The sequence below is a fragment of the Rattus norvegicus genome, chromosome 13 (genome assembly GCF_021556685.1).
Source record: "Rattus norvegicus strain SHRSP/BbbUtx chromosome 13, alternate assembly SHRSP_T2T, whole genome shotgun sequence".
Classification (NCBI taxonomy): domain Eukaryota; kingdom Metazoa; phylum Chordata; class Mammalia; order Rodentia; family Muridae; genus Rattus; species Rattus norvegicus.
The window spans coordinates 70,413,457-70,434,062 of NC_141546.1; the positions used below are offsets into that span (position 1 = coordinate 70,413,457).

Genomic DNA, 20,606 nt, shown 5'->3' on the forward strand with positions numbered 1-20,606 from the left:
ACCTCAATGCTTACTGAAGTGGGAGAGAAGAGGTGTCAATCTTGCCTTTTGTAAATCTAGTGTGATTGTAGGGTAATTTCACAATAGTGAAAAGTTAAGCCCAAAGTCATTACTAGCATAGCACACCCTTATTTTCAAGTACCCTAACATATCTTACGTAGCCAGTGAAGGCCGCAGGCACCTGATCCAGCTGCATTGCTGCACACAGCTCAGGGCCGAGCCAAATGGTGAAGAAAGTCTTCACGTTCAGGAACAGTGGCTCTTCCCATGACAATAAAAGGGACGTAAAACAACGGAAAGGAATAGAAAATACACCTTAAAGTGAGATCTTTTACGGTTTATACTCATGTCCATAATTAGACCATTTCTGTTTTCAGATATGTAGGAAATGAAATTGAGCATTTTAGTTACATTTTATCTTAATTAGAATAGAATTACTTCCCCATCCCCTTTCTTCTCTCCAAACCCTGCCATGTCCTCTCCCATACCTCCTTATTCATGGCTTGTTTTTATTACTGTTACAATTATAGGATTATTGTTATATATTTATGCACATATACATAACTATATAGCTATAATCAGCTGGCTTCATGTAATGTTGCTTGTGTATTTGTGACTGGGGCTGATCACTGGGTACTGGGTTCTTGGGGAGACCGATTCTCTCTTCCTCAGCAGCCATCAGGTTGGCTGTGGTTCTCTCTTTAGGGTGGGGCCCCTGAGACTTCCTCCTCCGATGTTAGCGTGTCTGTTAATGTTGACACTGTGGGGTCTTGGCTTAGGCCCCTGCACAGCTGACTTCTTGGTCCTCTGGCTTGTAAAATGTCTCTGCCCCTTCCTCCGTGCGTTCCCAGAGCCTTCGGGGCAGGAGTTGTAGATGCAGCCACTGGGGCTGGACACGCCATGATCACTTGATCTCTGCATTCCGACCAGATGTGATTTTCTGTATTGATGACTGCAGAGATGAGGATGAGTCTAGGATGCGGTTAGCAATGACACTGATTTAGTACCAGGTTGGAAGTAAGCTCTCCTCGAACGTCAGTGACCTCATTAGTCCCAGGAAGTTAGCTAGAGCAGGCCTTACGTCCATGCAGATAGTCGTAGCCTGCCACTGAGGTAGGCTCACCACTACTTCACCCCTGAGTATCTCACCATGCTGTTGGGTTCGTAGCACAGCTGGGTGAATCCCTTCCTTCTCTTGGTAGCCTGCATGGCACCTTCTGGTCCTAGCAAAACTGGAACTCAGGAGGCTTTCAGGTCAAACCTAGCCAGAATCTTCCAAACCCTGTGTCTGAAGTGTATGCTGTCTTTAGTGATGGGACTTATCTCCAATTCTGTGGAGCAGCCAAGAGGAACTACCATAGCAGCCTGTACTGTTTTCAGAGTGTCTTGGATTATTGCCCTGACTGACAATTTTAAAGAAGTTTTCTCATGTCTCATACTGGGTTTTTGTTAGACTATTGTTCTTGAGGGGACTATTATCAGCCTAAGAGAATAACCTTATTTAAAGTGTGTGTGCAGGGGGGTAAATTTATGTAAATATAAAACAATGTGATTCCTTAAGGCTGTTCCAAGTATCTTTGGTGTTATTTGTCCCTCCCCTCCCTCTGCCCTCCTTCCCTACTCTCTGCTTGTTCTGTTTACCCCTTCATGTTTCAGATATCCTACTAATCCTACTTCTAGCCCTTGCCTCTCCCTGCCCCTCCTTCCTCAGGATTCCTTTATACTTTGCTGGTGTCTGCAGTTACTCCAGGTCATATATTCCTTCTGAAGGGTTAGAACCAGGAGCTCTCAGGTGAGCAAGAACATGGAGCTTTTGTTCTTTCTGCATGTGGGTTCCTTCTCTGAGATAATAGTTTCCATCTCCATCCGTTTACCTACAGACGTCACATTCTTCTTTACAGTCAGCTGAAGTTCCGTAGGGTATATTACCACATTTGTTATCCATTTGTCAGTTTCCGAGCTGCTGTGGACAGAGCAGCAGTGAACACAGCTGAGCAAATGTCTGTAGGACAGGATGTCGGGTCCTGTGTGCTGTGACCAGGAATGGTATGGGTGGGTCATACAGTACTCTGCTTTTTAGCTTTTTAAAGATTCTCCGTGCTGCCATCTAGATGGCTGAACCAGTTTGCATCCCTAACAGATAGGGATGAGGGCTCCCCTTTCCCTGGATGCTCGCCAGCAGTTTTTGTCAGTTGTTTTGTTGATCTTAGTCATTTTGACTAGGGTGAAGTTTTTAAGCCAGCAGTGCAGTTACATTAAGAATGGTTACATTGGGGACTGGAGAGATGGCTTAACCCTTAAGAGTTCTTGTTGCTCTTCCAGAAAACCTGAGCTCGATTCCCAGCACTATATAGCAACTCACAAGCACTTGTAATTCCAATCTGGGGATCTGATGCCTTCTTCTGGCCTCAGTGGGCACCAGGCACATACGTAGTGCACAGACATGCAAGCAAAACGACATTACACATAAAAATAATAAATAAAAAGATAAACTTTAAAGCACCCAGATTAAAGGGTGCTAGCAAAGTAATGTAAGTTATAGAATGACATCACAGTGCCTACACTGAGGAGAAAACTTTATATTCTTCTCCATTTTATATGGAGTAGATAGCTACAACTTGGCAATTCCAGTTCTGGGAGATTTTTTAATCATGATTAAAAGAGTAATTGCTAGAAATTTAGTATATAGTCAACCACAGAAGTCAGTAATGCAATATACTCTTAACAGCTGGGCGGTTGTTAGGCTCAATGTAAATATTTTCATTAACTACTCTCTGACCTTGATGTGCCAAGACACGAGGAGACACAAAGGAAGTATGAGTGTGGCCTCTGTCCTCAGGTCATTCCCCATCTAATAGAGGCAGCAAGGAGCTCGTTAAACAACTGGCAAACAGTATCAGGCCAGTCTCTCAAGTGCCATAATGAGAGAGACGCTGGAAGTGCAAAGGTGAGGGAGAACTGAGAGAAATCAATGGAACCAGAGTAGTGAGAGCCATGCTTCAGTGCGAGCTGTGGCACATGAACCACGGTGAAGGGAGGTGATGTTTGCCGGATGCTGATGTGAGGCTAGGGATAGGTAGCAGAAACAGATGGGCAGAATGGGAGAGTTGTACATACTCAGATCAAGATCTCCCCTGCCACCCGTGTGTGTGTGTGTGTGTGTGTGTGTGTGTGTCTGTGTGTGTGTGTGTCTGTGTCTGTGTGTGTGTCTGTGTGTATGTCTGTGTGTGTGTGTGTAGGCCAGAAGTCCAGCATTAGTTGTGAGATGCCTACGCATGCTCATTTGTGAAGAGAGAGCCCGTCTTCCCATGACTTCTGGTGGCCTGAGCTGCTTCATGGCTTGCAGCTCTTATCATTCCAGTGCCAAGCTATCTTCTTAGGCTTATATTAAGAAAGGTTCTTGGAAGAAATTATAAAACTTGCTTTCAAATTTCTAAATTGACAGATTAATTATCTGCTTTTATAAAACACAGATCTGAGAGGCACAGATTCCAAGCTTAGAAATATTTCTTAAAATTGTATTATATAAAAAGTCAAACTATTTTTTATCACCACATCTAATTCCTCATAGCCGGTGTTCTTGAGCATTTCCTTTAGCGTGTCGTGTCTGCACATTCTCTTCCTTCTGTGTGTGTGCTTACCATGAGGATCAAATGTGATGATTTTTTTTTTTTTTTTTGGTTCTTTTTTTCGGAGCTGGGGACCGAACCCAGGGCCTTGCGCTTCCTAGGTAAGCGCTCTACCACTGAGCTAAATCCCCAGCCCCAAATGTGGTGATTTTTAACATGCTAATTTGTTATAAGCATTTCTATTACTCTGGAAAAGGGCAGGAAGGCAAGTGAAGATATCATCCTATTCCTGTGGGAATCGGTAAAGCTTCTGCATTTGGGTAGAAAATGTGTATTGCTTTCACATAGGTACTCAAATAGTCTCTTAACAGGTTTGTTAAAGAGTGCCAAGGAAAAATATTTAAACTAGGTGTCCTTAAAAGTAGGTTCCACTGCTGTTGTAGAGGCCGGTGGGTTATGTCTGAATTACGCATTGCTGAGGGGGAAAGGAGAGAACCGATTTAGCAGTGCGTTCGAAGAGGTTAAGGACTTGAGAAATAAAAATCAGTTTTGTGGTTAGATTCAGAGAAACACACTGAATGGGGCGATAATTTAATAAAAATATAGGTTTTGTTCTTTAGTTTAACTAAAGCTGAAGAAACATAACTTTATGAAACATAAACTTTAAAGAAGTTTATAAGAAACATTAACTTTAAAGGACAGAAAATAAGTTGTTTAAACAGAAGGGTGGATCTGCCTGGAGAAGATTGGACCCTGAGGCTTGTCCTTGAGGACTGTGCCTTGTCTCTGGTGTCTGTTTCTCTGTCTCTTGTTTACTGGGAAGCAGCCACAGTGCTCTGCTCTGTGATTCTCACCAGGGTATTCTGCCTAAACAGAAATGGCCACAAACAGTGGATCATGGGTTGACATCTTTGAAACTTTAAGACAAAATAAAATCTTCTTCCTTTAAAAATAAAAAGGATTTTTTTTTTGCAGTGTCCTAATGTAGTTTAAAATTTTCAGGAAAAAATTCATCTATAAGTGATGCAAAAAACAACTTTGGTGAATAGGCATATTTTTATCACTAATGGCATTTATCTGAAAACTTTAGAAGTCAGAGGAGAGGCCCTTGGTCCTGTGAAGGTTCGATTCCCAGGGTGGTGAGGAGGGAGTGGGTGGGTTTCAGAGGGGGAACCAGGAAAGGGGATAACATTTGAAATGTAAATACATAAAATATCCAATAAAAAAAGTCTAGGAGCAAAAGAAGCCAATTTGAATTTTACTTGTTCATACATTGTTTAATATGTCTTAAGCTCTTAGAAAAAGCAATCAAATAAATTTAGAACTGTTTAGAAGGCTGTAAAATATAACTGTCAAGAAATATGCAGTATCTATATATAAAAGTTAATGACCCGTGTTTGCTGTTGAGTGCAGGCTCGTTGTTCCTGCCTGCGGTCTGTTCTCTGCAGTCCGTGTAGGCGCTCTTCAGTCTTGGTCCTCAACTCTACCTACACTCATCCTTGTTCCATTCATTTTAACTCAGGTGCACACTAACGTGTCTGATCCAGCTTCCGGTCTAAACCTCAAACCCTGATGATTCTCTAGACGAATTACCACATTGTAACTCAATTCCTCACCGTTTGTCCATTTATTAGTTTGTGGTGCCGGAAGTCAGAACCAGGATCCTTAGAACCCTAGCTTGTGCCCCTGGGTGGATAACTCACTAATTGTTTTTTAATTTAGTGGGGAGGGAGAATGATTGTGAATCTCACTTATAGATCCTGCTGGCCTGGCTGTAAATTCACTATATGGCCCAGGCCTCAACTTTGACCTGTCTCCTCGCTTCTGCCCCCACCCTCCTATTGCACAGGCATTTGCTACCACCTGGCTCCTTAACTCTTAATTTCTCTTATTTTCTCTGCTTGCCTGATCCTTATCATGGCTCTCAACCCAACCTGAATCCCAGAGCTAATCTTTTTTTTCCCCACAGTTTAGAGCAGGAACTGAGAGTGGCAGTGCCAAGACTGGAGCTCACAGTCAGTTCCGTCCCTTTCCAGATAGTGACTTACTTTCTGGAAAAGACTAGCTGCTGCCAGCATTATTACCGTCAAGATTTTATTTTTAATTTGCCCAAAAAGAAATTTTAAAAGAGGAGTGGACCCTGGCATTACTACTCTCATCACTTGTTCTTTTGTGCATTCAACAGATAGTTATAGGTGCCTACAATGTGGCACCGCACTTTTAGAGCAAACATAAAGCCTGTCTCGTATACGCTCAGTACTTAGAGGTGTAAATGCCCATGAAAGAGACCATAAAGAAATGTCCTGGTGTGCCTACTGGTCGGTCGTGTGAGACGACACCCCAGGGCGGGAGCCAAGGAGGGCTGCGACAGCGGTTCATCTTATGTTCGTCGTCGTCATTGTCGTCATCCTCATTTTAAAGATGACTGGTTGCGGTCTCCTCCTCTAATGGTGCAGTGCAGATCCACTTCCGGGCAGTCTGGATTCCTGCTTCCCGATGTGTCCTCTTTTGATGCTCAGTTATTTTACTGTCCAGCCTGGTGTCCGGCCTTCCACTGAGACCCTTTCTCTTGTCTTGTCTTGTCTTCTTTTCCATTTCTTGTCTTGTCTTGTCTTCTTTTCCATTTCTCTTTTTTTTTTTTCTGGAGCTGAGGACCGAACCCAGGGCCTTGCGCTTGCTAGGCAAGCGCTCTACCACTGAGCTAAATCCCCAACCTTCTTTTCCATTTCTTGTCTTGTCTGTTTGGTTTTGTTTCTTTTAAAGAAGATACTGTCTTGTAACAGATGTTCTGGCCGTCTGGCTCTTTCTAGTTTTGTGCTCCCTCTTCGGCCTTCCCTGAGCCTTAGGTGTAGGGATCACGTTGTCAATGTTACACTAGGAGCAGGCACTCCAATGAGGAGTGGCTCTCAGTATTTTGACCCAGTATGGCTTTTGTAATAGGCTCTGTCTGCTGCACAAAGAACCTTCTTTGACGAGAGGGCAGCGCTGCACTTACTTGTCAGTATAAGTAAGTGTTTAGAACGTGGTTAGAAATTATACTGACTGAAGAGAGTTAAAGTAGTAGGTTCTCCTTTAGAGCCCGTGCTCTCACCAGCCATGGGTAGTTGGGTACATTTACAGTGTGAGGCATGGACTCCTTCCTGCCGGGTGGGTAAAGTCCACTTGGGTGGCCGTTGGTCTCCACCAGTGTAAGTGCCCCTATTGCTGTTCTCAGAATATCCTGCTCTTCTCATCACTGCTGTGGTTTATAAGCATTGATAGTTGGATAAGAGTATTGATCACTATTCTCTTGTGGCAGCTTGTGCCATTCCTGATATTCTGAGGGCTACTCCTCAGGGAAGAGACTTCTAGGTCAAATCCAATGGACTTCCCCAAGTTCTATTACGTCTAACATGCTAGTCTGTAGTTTGGGAGATGAGTGCAGTCACCCCACGTAGTATAGTTTAAAATACATGTATGTATATCCACACAATTTTGTGCATATATACTTGTAGGTAATTTTAAGTATGTATAAAATAATAATATTACCTATGGGCTTTTTCAAATATTCTCGTTCTTCCTCCTTCCCTCTCCCTTCCCCAAGCCCCACCATTTTTCCCATTTCCACCTTCTAGCAACTGAGTCCTACTGGTCCCCATAGAGTGTCTTTCCCTAAGTGAGGTGTAAGTATACGGGGGAGATGGTTTAGCACTAGTTATTCTTCCATAGGACCTGGGGTCAATCCTAGTGTTTCATAAAGGCAAAGAGTGACCTCTTGTTGCCTTCTCAGCTCAGCTAGAATTCTCCCATAAAGCGAGCAATTAATTATTTATAGCATGTTTAACACAGTACTGTTGTCTCTGTACCCAGATCCTGTGGCCAGGTACTTAGTGCCAAAGCCCAAAAAAGTTGGTCAAACTGGTTTTCATTCCAATAGTTTATTTTTCTTTAATCTTCTTTAACTTTTATTATTATATGAAGAAGTTTGGCATGAAGGAAATTTGCATCTATCAAATTAAAGTATGCCATAGTCCTTGTCTTCAAAGAGCAGAAGATGACCTACAATCACAAAAAAAAAAAAGAAAGAAAGAAAAAAAACAAGAAAAAGATGGAGGAGATTGGAGAGAGTTTTAATGCAAATGGAAAAAGCTCAAGATTCTCCTTTATTTTCTAAAAAGAGAGTTGCAGGTGGAATGTACTATAGAATGTACTATAGGTGCAGTGTTCTATAAGTGTACTGTGGATACAGTGTTCTATAAGTGTATTGTGGGTACAGTGTTCTGTAAGTGAACTATGGGTATAATGTTCTATATGTATACTATGGGTGTAGTATTCTATAAGTGTACTATGGATGTAGTGTTCTGTAGTGTACTGTATAGATACAGTGTTCTGTAGTGTACTGTATAGATACAATGTTCTGTAAGTGTACTGTATAGATATAGTGTTCTGTAAGTGTACTATATAGATACAGTGTTCTGTAAGTGTACTGTATAGATACAGTGTTCTGTAAGTGTACTGTATAGATACAGTATTCTGTAAGTGTACTATATAGATACAGTGTTCTGTAGTGTACTGTATAGATACAGTGTTCTGTAAGTGTACTGTATAGATACAGTGTTCTGTAGTGTACTGTATAGATACAGTGTTCTGTATACAGTATTCTATAAGTGTACTGTATAGATACAGTGTTCTATAAGTGTACTGTATAGATACAGTGTTCTATAAGTGTACTGTGGGTGTAGTGTTCTATAGATGCACTGTCCTGGAAGAGAAGGCAGCCAGATGAAAAGGGGCTTTTGTGCGTCTGCATCATTGTAAAGCGATGCTAGCTAAGAATCGTGCACATGACGCTGCGTTCTCTTTTGCGGGGAGTGTGGGATTCAGAGTTCTATGTTCCGTCCTCATTCCCCTCGGTGTGGGTCTTATCTCTGTGAAAGGGAATGGAGGATGGGCTCTTCTACCTTTATAGTTTCGATTTTGGGCAGTGGTGGGTTTTGATTCATTTTAATATTACTCTGCTATTTTGGTTTACTTTTAATTCAACTGAGTAGTCTTATTTTACCCAAATGTATCATCCGTTACACAGATTTCAAGCCCATGACCAATTCTAATGTATTGGAGTATATTTGGCTGTTCTTTATAATAACTCCATATTTATTGAATTTGAACATTTCCCTTAAGCTGAAACAGAAAAGGAAGGATAAATAACTATGACAAACAGCTTTCTTCTGCTGCGCTCATTTGAAATGAAACAGCCAAAAAATTTAATCAATTTAAATCTAGAAAAATTAGCTGATATAAGTTGTAAACCAAATGAATAAGAGCTGCCACTTACTCTTTCTTGACAGTCAATTCCATTTATTCTTTCTAATATATTTAAAACGGAATGCCTGTGAGGACCAGTGTTTGCCTCGCTGTTTCCTTTTCTGAGGTTATGCTTTACTCTAACGTCATTCTAACGTGTACATAGAAATAATGCTTTGTTTGAGCCTCATAATTATAATAGTTTATTATGCCATGGATGACTTAAAATAATTGGTTTTTTTTTTTTTTTTTTTTTTTGGTTCTTTTTTTCGGAGCTAGGGACCGAACCCAGGGCCTTGCGCTTCCTAGGCAAGCGCTCTACCACTGAGCTAAATCCCCAACCCCTTAAAATAATTGTTAATAGTGATTTAAAAGCCTAGAGAGTCTTGTATTAGTGGTCCACAATCATTCCAAATAAGTTCACAGGATTATGTTTTGAGTGCTTATTATTTGCTAGAAATACAAAAAAAAAAAAATGGATAAAAGAACAACTTACATTTGAATCCCTAAAGCCTACAGTTAGGTAAAGATTACCTTAAAATAACCGTCTTTCCCATTTCACCCAAATACTTGTCTCCCTTAGATATAAGGTGCTTAGATGTACAAGTTATTCAGAGTTTAAGAAAATTCTTTTCTTAAGACTGCTTCTTTTCTCTAATACCGTTGGAAGGCAGAAAATAGAATTACAAGACAGCCAGTTGGTCTCCTCTCTTCCTAGTTCCCCTTTGCCAATCAATTCTGTGAGCGGAGTCATGGTTCTTATGTTCATGCCCCTGCTCTAATTGATTTCTAGGTGAGTATGTGCCTTAAGTTAAAAGGAAAAAAATCTCAATATTTCGTATTAAGCACCAGGACACTTCAACCTGCAACATCTGAACTCGAAAGCCTCAAATTAGGCATGGTGACCCACAGAATACATCAGACAAGGCATGGATCAGGAGGTGGGGATCAGCTATGGTGCTCAGACTTGTGAGAACTCATTAATTTAGAAATAACATTTTAGTTGGCTTTGTATTAGAAACAACTAGTTATCTGGATGGTCTTTGTGCACCCATACATTGTAAAAATCCATAGAAAGTACAAGTGGTTGTATAGTAACTATTTCAAAATTTATATGTATAATTTAAAATTCTTCTAAATAACAACTATGAAGAAAAATTATAATCATACATTTAGTCCCCAAGATAACCTCTCATTACTTATTCTTTTTCTTACAGAGACATACACATTTTAATTCCCAATTGGGATCATCCCATATGTGATTTCATAATTTAATTAAGCACAGCTTTTTATATACATATATACAATTATTTCTGGTGGGGCTGGAGAGACAGCTCAGCTGCCCTTCTGGAGGACCTGAGCTGGGTTCCCAGCACCCACAATGATCAGGTCACAAGCTCCTAAGACTCCAGATGCAGGGTCTGATGTCCTCTTCCGTCCTCCGCAGGCACCCACACACATGTGGCATACATTCACATAGGCACACACGAAAGCATAAATTAAAAAATAAGATTCAGTGTATCTGGTTTTATGTTGAGCTTTGTGCACGGTGACAAATATGGGTCTATTTTCATTTTTCTACATACCGACTGCCAGTTAGACCAGCACCATTTATTGAAGATGCTTTCTTTTGTCCATTGTATATTTTTGGCTTCTTTGCCAAAGATCAAGTGTCCATAAGTGTGTGGTTTTATTTCTGGGTCTTTAGTGCCATTCCATTGATCAACCTGTCTGTCTCTGTACCAATACCGTGCAGTTTTAATCACTACTGCTCTGTAGCATAGCTTGAGGTAAGGGATAGTGATTCCCCAGAAGTTCTTTTATTGTTAAGAATTGTTTTCTCTATCCTGGGTTTTTTGTTTGTTTGCTTGCTTGCTTGCTTGCTTGCTTACTTGTTTTTCATATGAAATTATGAATTGCTCTATGTCTTTGAAGAATTGTGTTGGGATGTTGATGGAGATTGTGTTGAATCTGTAGATTGCTTTTGGTAGGATGGCCATTTTTACTATGTTAATCCTACCAATCCATGGGCATGCGAGATCTCTCCATTTTTCTGAGGTCTTCGACTTCTTTCTTGAGAGACTTGAAGTTCTTGTCATACAGATCTTTCACTTGTTTGATTAGTTACCCCAAGGTATTTTACGTTATTTGTGACTATTGTGAAGGGAGTCATTTCCCTATTTTCTTTCTCAGCCCATTTATCATTTGTATAAAGGAAGACTACTGATTTGTTTGCGTTAATTTTATATCCAACCACTTTGCTTAAGTTGTTTATCAGCTATAGAAGTTCTCTGATAGAATTTTTGGGGTCGCTTATGTGTATCCCCTTGATCTCCTTTTGTTGTCTTATTGCTCTATCTAGAATTTCAAGAACTATATTGAATAGATATTGGGAGAGTGGGCAGCCTTGCCTTGTCCCTGGTTTTAGTGGGATTGCCTCAAGTATCTCTCCATTTAATGTTATATTGGCTGTTGGTTTACTGTATATTGTTTTTATTATGTTTACGCATGGGCCTTGAATTCCTGATCTCTCCAATACTTTTAACATGAAGGGGTGTTGTATTTTGTCAAATGTTTCTCAAATGCTTTCTCAGCATCTAATGAGATGATCATGTGATTTTTTTCTTTGAATTTAGTTATATAATAGATTATGTTAATGAAATGTTGTATGTTGAACCAATCTTGCATGCATCCTTGGGATGAAGCCTACTTGATTGTGGTGAATGATGGGTTTAATGTATTCTTGGATTCGGTTTGCGAGAATTTTATTGAGTATTTTTACATTGATATTCATAAGTGAAATTGGTCTGAAGTCTCTTTCTTTGCTGTGTCTTTGTGTGGTTTAGGTATTAGAGTAATTGCAGCTTCATAGAATTAATTTATGTTCCTTCTGTTTCTATTTTATGGAATAGTTTAAGGAGTATTTGTATTAGCTTTTTTTTGAAAGTCTAGTAGAATTCTCCACTAAAACCATCTGGCCCTGGGCATCAGGAAATGGCAGCCCAGAAGCAGCAAGGTTTCTTGGAAAGGAAGGGGACAAGGGCCCAAAATCCACTCAAAGACACACCTCAGGTGACCTAAACTTCTTCACCTGGCCCAGGTGGTAATCAAACCTCCATCTCATTGTCTTTCTGTTATGACATCTGCATACCCATGTGCCATGGTGTGCTCTGCTCATATCTGTCCCTTATTACCCTTTCTTGTTCTACCTGCCCATTGTTAGTAACAGTTTTCCTAAATGTTCCCATCTACTTTCATGCTGTGTGTGAGCATGTGTGTGTGTCAGTGTGTGTGCCTTCGTGTGTGTGTGTGTGTGCCAATGTATGTATGTATGTATGTATGTATGTGCATGTGTGTGTGTTTGTGTGTGGTGTCTATGTGTGCCTGTGCATGTGTGTGTGTGTGCCTCTGTGTGTGTGTTTATGTGTGTATGTGTGTGCATGCGTGCATGGATGAGTGTGTGCGTGTGTGTGTGTGTGTGTGTATAAAATCTAGATTCTGGGCTAATGAACTCATCAACTTACTAGGTAAAGTTCCTTGCCACCAAGCCTGATGACTAAGTTTGGTCTCCATGACCCACATGGTCTTAGTAAAGAACACGCTCTTGCAAGTTGTCCTCTGACCTCCACATTTACACCATGGTGCACACATGCACCCCTACCACAAAATAAATAAATATAACAAAAGTTAAGTTTAATCAAGTTTAGTTTGAAATATATATTCTTCTTGAGCTAAAACATACTTGTCTTTCTGTGTCTGACCTGTCTTGCTTACCATGGTGATCTCCAGTTCCATATATTTTTCTGCAAATGGCATAATTTCATTCTCCTTTATCCCTGACTGAAATTCATATATATGAATTTCTCATGTAGTATATTGTACACATATGTAATATGTGTGAATATATCACATAGTATATGATGTTATGGATAAGATACATCCTCAGGTCTCTAGAAAAGAGTTTTCAAGCCGTGCACTCTGGGGACACCTCCAACTGATTGTGTTGGCAGCTGGTGGAGGTGCCAAGGGTCCAGGACTTGGGTCACTGTTCTGCTCGGCCAGCGCAGTCTCTCTTTATGTGAACTTCATTCATCACTACATGCAGCATTTGGCTTCCGGCAGACTTTAAAAATCGGAAATGACTCATTTTAAGAATAGAGTCTAAAAACAAGATATAACTAACATGAAAATAGAACACAGAATCCCTGACAACCCACCTTGTGAGACACCAGCAAATCATAACCCATGTTTCCTGAGATGAGAAGGGGAGGCTGTAAAGATCCGGGCCCAATGACAGTAATGCAGGGGAATTTAAAACCCTCTCCCCAAAAAGGAGCTGCTGTTGAAGAAAAGAACCAACTCAGACTCAATAAACAAAGGGAACTTGCAACTGCTTATTAGAAGGTCAAAGTCCTATCTACCTGGGACTCTCCAAAGGCATCATTTATAGTATAGTGCGTGCAATAAAATACGGTTTCGTTCACTCATACTCTCCAACATTTGCCTTGTCTATATATTGAGAGAACATGGTCAGCTTATGGTTCTAACTCCAAATCATCAAGAAAAAGTTAAAGAGTCTCGACAGGACGAAGGGAAGTAAAATGCTTTGGAAAGAACTATATGCAAGAGAGCTGCCAAGCATGGGCGGCCCAGCACATGGGAGGCAGAGACAGGCACCTGGGTCTATGTAGTGAGTTCTAGGACAGCCAGGGGTATGTAAAGAGACCCTGCCTCAGAGAGGGCAGGCGGGGTGGGGACGGGGGTGTTTCAGGCGCTTGAAGGTAACATTTCAATTGTTTGGAAAAACCTGCTGGCAGGAGCTGCATGCTTTCCTAGAGACACCAGTTAACGGGGTATCAATGTACATACATTTTCTTTCCAAGAAAGACAGAATATGCCCAGAACTTTCAGTGAGCAACGTATATTAAGAAAAGTTCTTAAAAGAGTAATCACTTTCAATTTTCTAAATTGTCAGATTGATTTAATCATTTTCTGATACAGTTGCAGACCTAAGAGGCACTACATGCCAGACTTAGACATAATTCAAAACCACAATTAGTAACTCAAAAGATGTTAGCCTGACATCTAATTCTTCACAGCCAGCTTGCTTGAGAGCCTCCGTTATAATATAGTCTCTTCACACTGTTGCTAAGTGCGAAACACTGAACAGAAGGAAAAAATCTCATTTTCATTCCCATCACCATATCATGGGAAAATGCCGTCCTCTGCTGCTGTTAGCTAACCCAGGAAGCCTGTGGGGGTGGGGTAGGTGTCCTTAGAAGGACAAGACCGCAGGCTGCTTCTCCACGCTACCCAGTGGGTTTGAGATTATACCCTTCTCTCCTACTGCAGTTTCCTCCAAAGGGAGCCTTGCCACTTGCTCTTTACGTTTTGTAGGAAAATCATACAATTAATTTTATTATATATGTGTTGTTTTGAGATTGGACGTTTTATAGCCTAGGCTGCCCTTTAATTTGCTATATGACCAAAGATGACCTTGAACTCCTGATCCTCCTGCCTCCACCTCCCAAGTGCTGGATGTCAGGTATGTGTCACTACACCCAGTTAAAATGTATCATTTTAACCACTGTTAACTATCCAGTTCATTGGCATTAAGTGTTGGCAGCCATCACCATACCAACATGAAATTGTACCCACTAAACACTAACTCCCAATGGCTCCCTCTTTCTTCCCCTGAGAATTTAAGCACCTTAGAGACCTCATATAAGCAGAACCATCTGTCTTCTTTAGTGTCTCTCTGGTGTCACTTTGCTTTTAAACTTGTAAAAAGAAAAGCACCTTCTTCACTAGACTTCCTTCCCTTTGCTCCATTTTGAAGACTCCTGAGAGAAAACTCTCAGGCATGGCTTGGGTAACATGCTTGCTTCCAGAACAGGGTGACAAGTGCTGATTGCTAAGCTGGGTTACGTGTCGTTTCGGCATCTTCCCAATTACCAGTCTTCTAAACTGTCCAAAGTAGTACCCAAAACCACTCTACTGAGTTACTCTGGTCTATTTTCTTCCAGAATACTTGGCTTGTGTGCATGTGTGCATGTGTGTACGGCTGGTTTTGTGGTTTTGTGTATCATCTTGACACAAGCTAGAGTAATCAGAAAGGAAGGAACCTCAATTGAGGAAATGCCTCCTTGAAATCCAGCTGTAAGGCATTGTCTCAATTGGGATCAGTAAGAGAGGGCCCAGGGTGGTCCTGGCTTCTTTAAGAAAGCAGGCTAGGACTTGAGAGATGGCTCAGCGGTTAAGAGCACTGACTGCTCTTCCAGAGGTCCTGAGTTCAATTCCCAGCAACCACATGATGGCTCACAACTCTCTGTAATTGGATCCAATGCCCTCTTCTGGTGTGTCTGAAGACAGCTACAGTGTACTCATACATAAAATAAAAAAAATCTTAACTAAACCACCAACCAAAGAGTACACATGGAGGGACCCATGGCTCCAGCCGCATATGTAGCAGAGGATGGCCTTGTCGGGCATCAGTGGTAGGGGGATGCCAGGGCAGGGAGGTGGGAGGAAGTGGGTGGGTGGGAGGCAGGGGGTGGGGGATGGCATAGGGAGTTTATGAACAGGAAACCAGGAAAGGGGATAACATTTGAAATGCAGATAAGGAAAATATCCAATAAAAGAAAAGAAAAAAAGAACAAGAAAAAAAAAGGAAGCAGACTAAGGAAACCTTCCATGAGGAGGGAGCAGTCAGCAGCTCCCTCCATAGCCAGTGCGTCAGCTCCTGGCTCCAAGTTCCAGCCCTCCCCTCCTCAACTTGCCTTTTGGTGATTCCTCACAGCAGTAGAAACCCCAAGATTAAAAGAAATTAATTCTCTCTTCCGAGTGAGGATCTGAACTTTCTCGCTATGTATTGTATAAACACAGTAATTAAACATGAACGTTTGCTCAAATGGCAAGATAATCTTCTCTTCTCTCTCCTTCCTCCCTCCCTCCCCCCCTCCCTCCCTCCCCCCCCCCCCCTCTCTCTCTCTCTCTCTCTCTCTCTCAATTCCCAGGGTTTTTTTTATGCTGTTTTTGTTTGTTTGTGGACAGGGCTTCACTATGCAGCCTTGGCTGACTTGGAACTCAGTATATAGAAAATGTTGTCCTCAAACTCACAGAGATCTGCCTGCCTCTGCCTCCTGAGTGCTGGGATTAAAGGTGTGCACCACTAAACCCATCTTATCCCCCACCCCTTCCCCTTTTTTTGAGACAGAATCTCTTCCTGTATCCCTGACTCATTTGGCATTTACATTGTAACTCAGACTGACCCTGGGCTTAAAGCAGTCGTGCCTGAGCCTCCCAAGCACTGCGTTACAGTTGGGTGCTGCCCCGTCGGAGAACTGTGCTTGTGAAAGATTTAATGATGGGAGAAACGGAGAGTCCTAATATCAAACTAGACTCAAGATTGCAGTAGATCCCTTCTGGATCATGGTTTTGTGAGGCATTTGTACTGAGACTATAAAAGTGAGTATAAACCTATCATACATTTTCAGTGCCTAACACTGAAATCTAGCGAGATAGATTTGAGTCTTAAGCTGTTTTGACTGGTTCTGCTCTCCCCACTTGCCCTTAGCTATACCCAGAACCGATCAAACTCCCTGTTATGAGACGCAGACTCTGCAGTGGCATTGCTCTGACCTACCCTGTCCATAGACCTCAGCTCCCTCCTCACTCTCCCCTGACCTTGTGGGCACCGTGAGATGACTGTATCAGTTACTGTTCTGTTGCTGTGATAGAAACACCCTGACCAAAGCAGCTCACGGAGGAGAGGACATGCTCACCCCTATGGCCCCAGATGGCTTAGAGGCCTTCATCAAGGGCTGGCACAGAGCAGCCTGGAGCAGCTGGAACAGGGTGCTGAGACTCAGTACTTCACTTAATGGTGGCGAAGCAGAGAGCATGTAAAGCGCTGTAAAGACTTTCTGCTTCAAGCCTACTGTCAGTGATGATGTCTCCACCACGGCTGCACCATGTAAACCTTCTGAGCAGCAGCACTGATGGAGGACCTCAGACCATACCTAAAACTGTGGGGACAGCTCTCACTCAGACCGCACCAGGGACCATCTGTGCTTCTCATTTCCCATTGCCGTGGGCTCTATCTTACTGTTCTTAGAGCTTATTATTATCTTTATTGTTGTTGGTGGGCACCCCAGACTTAGCCACTGTGGCACCCCAGCCACATGTACCCTCCCCACCCCCTCCCCAGTTACTTCTGTCCTTTGTTGACTCACCCACTCAGAGGCACCTCACCTCTAAATCCTTTGAGAAGCGTGCGTGCGCGCACACACACACACACACACACACACTCCCTAGAAGGACAACAAACTCCATTGCCCCGTGCTTGCTCCCCTGCCTCCACCAGCCGCCATCCTTGCAGATTCTAGTGCTAAGAAACCCTTACGGAATGACTTGTTCTCTTTCTCTCTTCCTGTCCAAATCAGTAAATGGCGCTTCTTGCATTTTGTTTAGAAGCTTAAATAGAGATGCCCATAGGCAGAAGTTTTGGAGGTAATCCCCAGCCCCGCATTAAGTGGGAACCGGGTACAGAGTGCTCAAGGACAGTGTGACACTAGTTCAGCTGTCATTCATTCTGTGACAGTTGTTGTAGGCACAGGCTCTCTCTGCATTGGGGTGGCTGCTAAACTGCCTTGTGCCTCTGACAGTTTGTTGCATGTATTCTGTCTGCAGTCTGCTCTCAGTTTAGGAGGTAACACTGCTTAGAAGTAGCAGTCTGTGGGCTGCAGAGATGGCTCAGTGGTTAAGAGCACTGGCTGCTCTTCCAGAGGTCCTGAGTTCAATTCCCAGCAGCCACATGGTGGCTCACAACCATCTGTAATGGAATCTGATGCCCTCTTCAGGTGTGTCCGAAGACAGTGGACAGTGACAGTGTATTCAGATATGTGTCTGTGTGTGTGTGTGTGTGTGTGTGTGTGTGTGTGTGTGTGTGTATAGACATCTGTTCCATTGTTCTCCATAGCTTGGGTTTAAAGAAAAAAACTGGAAAACCTCACTCTCCTGTGGGAGATCTTGTTCTTAACTTCTGGAACTTACATATTTTGAAATCACCTACCTTTATGATGTTTAATCTGGTTAGAAAGCCTAACATCTTTAGCCTTGAATTTGCAAATCTTTTTAAAAGATATTAACCCTACTAAAAGTCACAGATTCCTTATATTTGGGTAGAGACTTAGAAAACAGCATCTAGGGTTGGAAAGATGGCTCAGTGGTTAAGAGCACTGACCACCCTTCCAGAGGTCCTGAGTTCAATTCCCAGCAACCACCTAGTAGCTCACAACCATCTGTAATGGGATCTAGTGTCCTCTTCTGGTGTCTGAAGACAGCTACAGTGTACTCATGTACATAAAAAAGATAAGGAAGAAATCACCATGTGGTATCCAGGGTAAATGCTACAGCTGAGTTCTTTCTCTAAAGCAGTGACCATGCTGCCACACCTGGCTGGCTCTCCAGAGATCTGTTGTTCTCTTCCTGTGCTGTAGCTGCCGCCATGCACTGTTTACAGTTCTCCAAGGTTACAGCTTGATCTCAAGTGACTGAGGTGCAGAGAAACAGGGCTTTCCCTGCGTCCCATAAACCTGCAGAACTCTGGTACCCTGTGTGTTTACAGTAGTCTGTGTACTTTGACATTCTGGCCGATCTTTTCTAATGTTCTCGTTTTTGTTCTTTTTGTAGGACAATGAAGGTCAGACAGCGCTTCATTATGGTAAGATGTTTCTGAATCACTGGTCACACCTTAACAGCGCCTCTGTCTAAGCCCGTAGCTTAGCTCTGGTAGAGGTCGTAGAGGTGTGGCAGTCATCCGCGAGGAGGCTTCCCCACCCACTGCTGAAACGCTGTTATTTCATTCCGGGTGCTGTCAGGAACAACCAGGATACTAACCTTTGTATTGTAGAATCGAATTTCTCCTGTTATTTTGTTTTTTTTAAGGGGAAAAAAAAAACCTTTCTTGAGGCTCAGTAGTAAAGTGCTCTCTGTGCAAGTGCAAGGATCTGAGTTCAGATCCCCAGAGCCCACATAAAAGCCAGGCACAGCGGCACGTGTCTGAGCCCTGGGCAAAGGCAGAAAGATCAGTGACAGACCTTGTCTCAAAAGATGAGGTGGGACTCGACAGAGGGAGACACACACCGTCGACCTGCGGCTTCCACGTGCATACAGGGCCCCGCCCTCCTCACATACAAATACACCACACGTTTACAAAAACAGTAACTGTTTTGAACCCCTAACCTGCAGTTTTACTATTTGTAGTTTTAGTTGCCCAAAGTCAATTACAATCCAAAAATATGAAACGTGAAAATTCTACAAATAGACAGTTAATAGATTTTAAATTACATGCTGTTCTGAGTAGCATAAGAGACTCTGGCCTTGGTCCTTCAGTCTGGGACATGGCTCATCTCCCTCACTGACCCGTTGGAGTTATGTCTGTACCACACTCCTCTGCGTTAGTCCCTTGGCAGCGTCTCAGTCACCAGAGCAGCTGATCACAGTGCATGTGTTCAAAGGACCCTTTGGTGGCAGCCTGACCCCTGGGCCGACACTGCCATCATTCGCCCCACTGTATCCAATCACATGGACACCGAGTCATCTCACAGCATCACAGTAGTGAGTAAAATACACTACACCATGTTTAGAGATAGTATATTCATTTATCTCATTGCTTACTACGGGAATCTCCTAATACGTCATACATTTCTCTGAGTGTAGAGAAATAAAAACAATGTAAGCATGTATATACACACATATACATATGTATACAGTGCGTGTGTGTACATGCTCATGTGTATGTGTGGTGCTCCATCCTGTCTTCTCTCAGACAAAAGGAGAATACTATAACTGAATAAAGAAAACAAATTTCATTCTTAATTTTTGTTTCTTTACTGATTATCTTTACTTCAATGTATGAAATCGAGTGGAAATGGCTGTAAAGTAGAAATCATAGCATGGCCCTTGGGGAACATCAAATGAATTCAGCTAATGCAATTCAGAGATTCTATTGTGTATGATGTTATTGAAAAAAATATAGATATCAATGTTTAAATCAAGCTAAGGTTACCCACCTGTGGCCATCTCAGAAGCGAACACTCAGGCTGCCTTGCCAGTTGTGACACTGCTGGGCTAGGATTAGTATCGGGGCCCCGATGCCCTTCTGTACCTTTGTCTGGTCTGAGCATCTGTTTAGGAGCCGTGAGCATCGCTGGGTCACCTGGGAGTCTAGACTGCAGACTGTTAGCTGCACATGCACATCAGACTGATAATGAAAATTGAAATGTCTAAAAATTTATGAGTTTACCTGGTATTACCTAGATAGTAAAACTAGCAGGAAGAAAGGAAACTTGTGAGTCCAATTCACTTTTGAACATAAATACCAAAATCCTAAAGAAAATACTAGCAAACAAAACCGTCATCGTATTTTAGACACAAAGATATGTCATAATCGTGTTGAGCTCTTCCCAGAAATTGAAGGATGGTGTAAGGTTTTAAAGTTTACTAGTATGATTTTCTACATTTCCAAGTTAGGTGAAATGCCCAATTCAGTAATTCAGATGTATAAAAAGCTTGTGAGAAAAGCCAACACTCAATTTAAGAAGTTTACAAAAGTAGTTCAGACCTCCTGGGATTAAGACAGACTTGTGTCTGACATTCGAGGTCTCCTGCCGACTCTGCACAGATTGTGTCAACCACTTTACTTTAGTTTACACTTGACCAAACAGGGCCCATGGCCTCAGACTAGGTCTG

General features: G+C 42.2%; 1 protein-coding gene across 3 annotated transcripts in view; it reads left to right on the forward strand.

The window, feature by feature from the left end:
• Positions 1-20,606, forward strand: part of Acbd6 (acyl-CoA binding domain containing 6) — a 137,564-nt gene that overhangs the window by 104,211 nt on the left and 12,747 nt on the right. For all 3 annotated transcript variants that reach the window (XR_015635105.1, XM_087580191.1, NM_001011906.1), the window contains 1 exon segment: positions 18,546-18,576. Coding sequence is in view for 2 of the 3 variants with exons in the window: in XM_087580191.1 (XP_087436317.1) it covers positions 18,546-18,576 (31 nt within the window). In the remaining variant the exon portion in view is untranslated.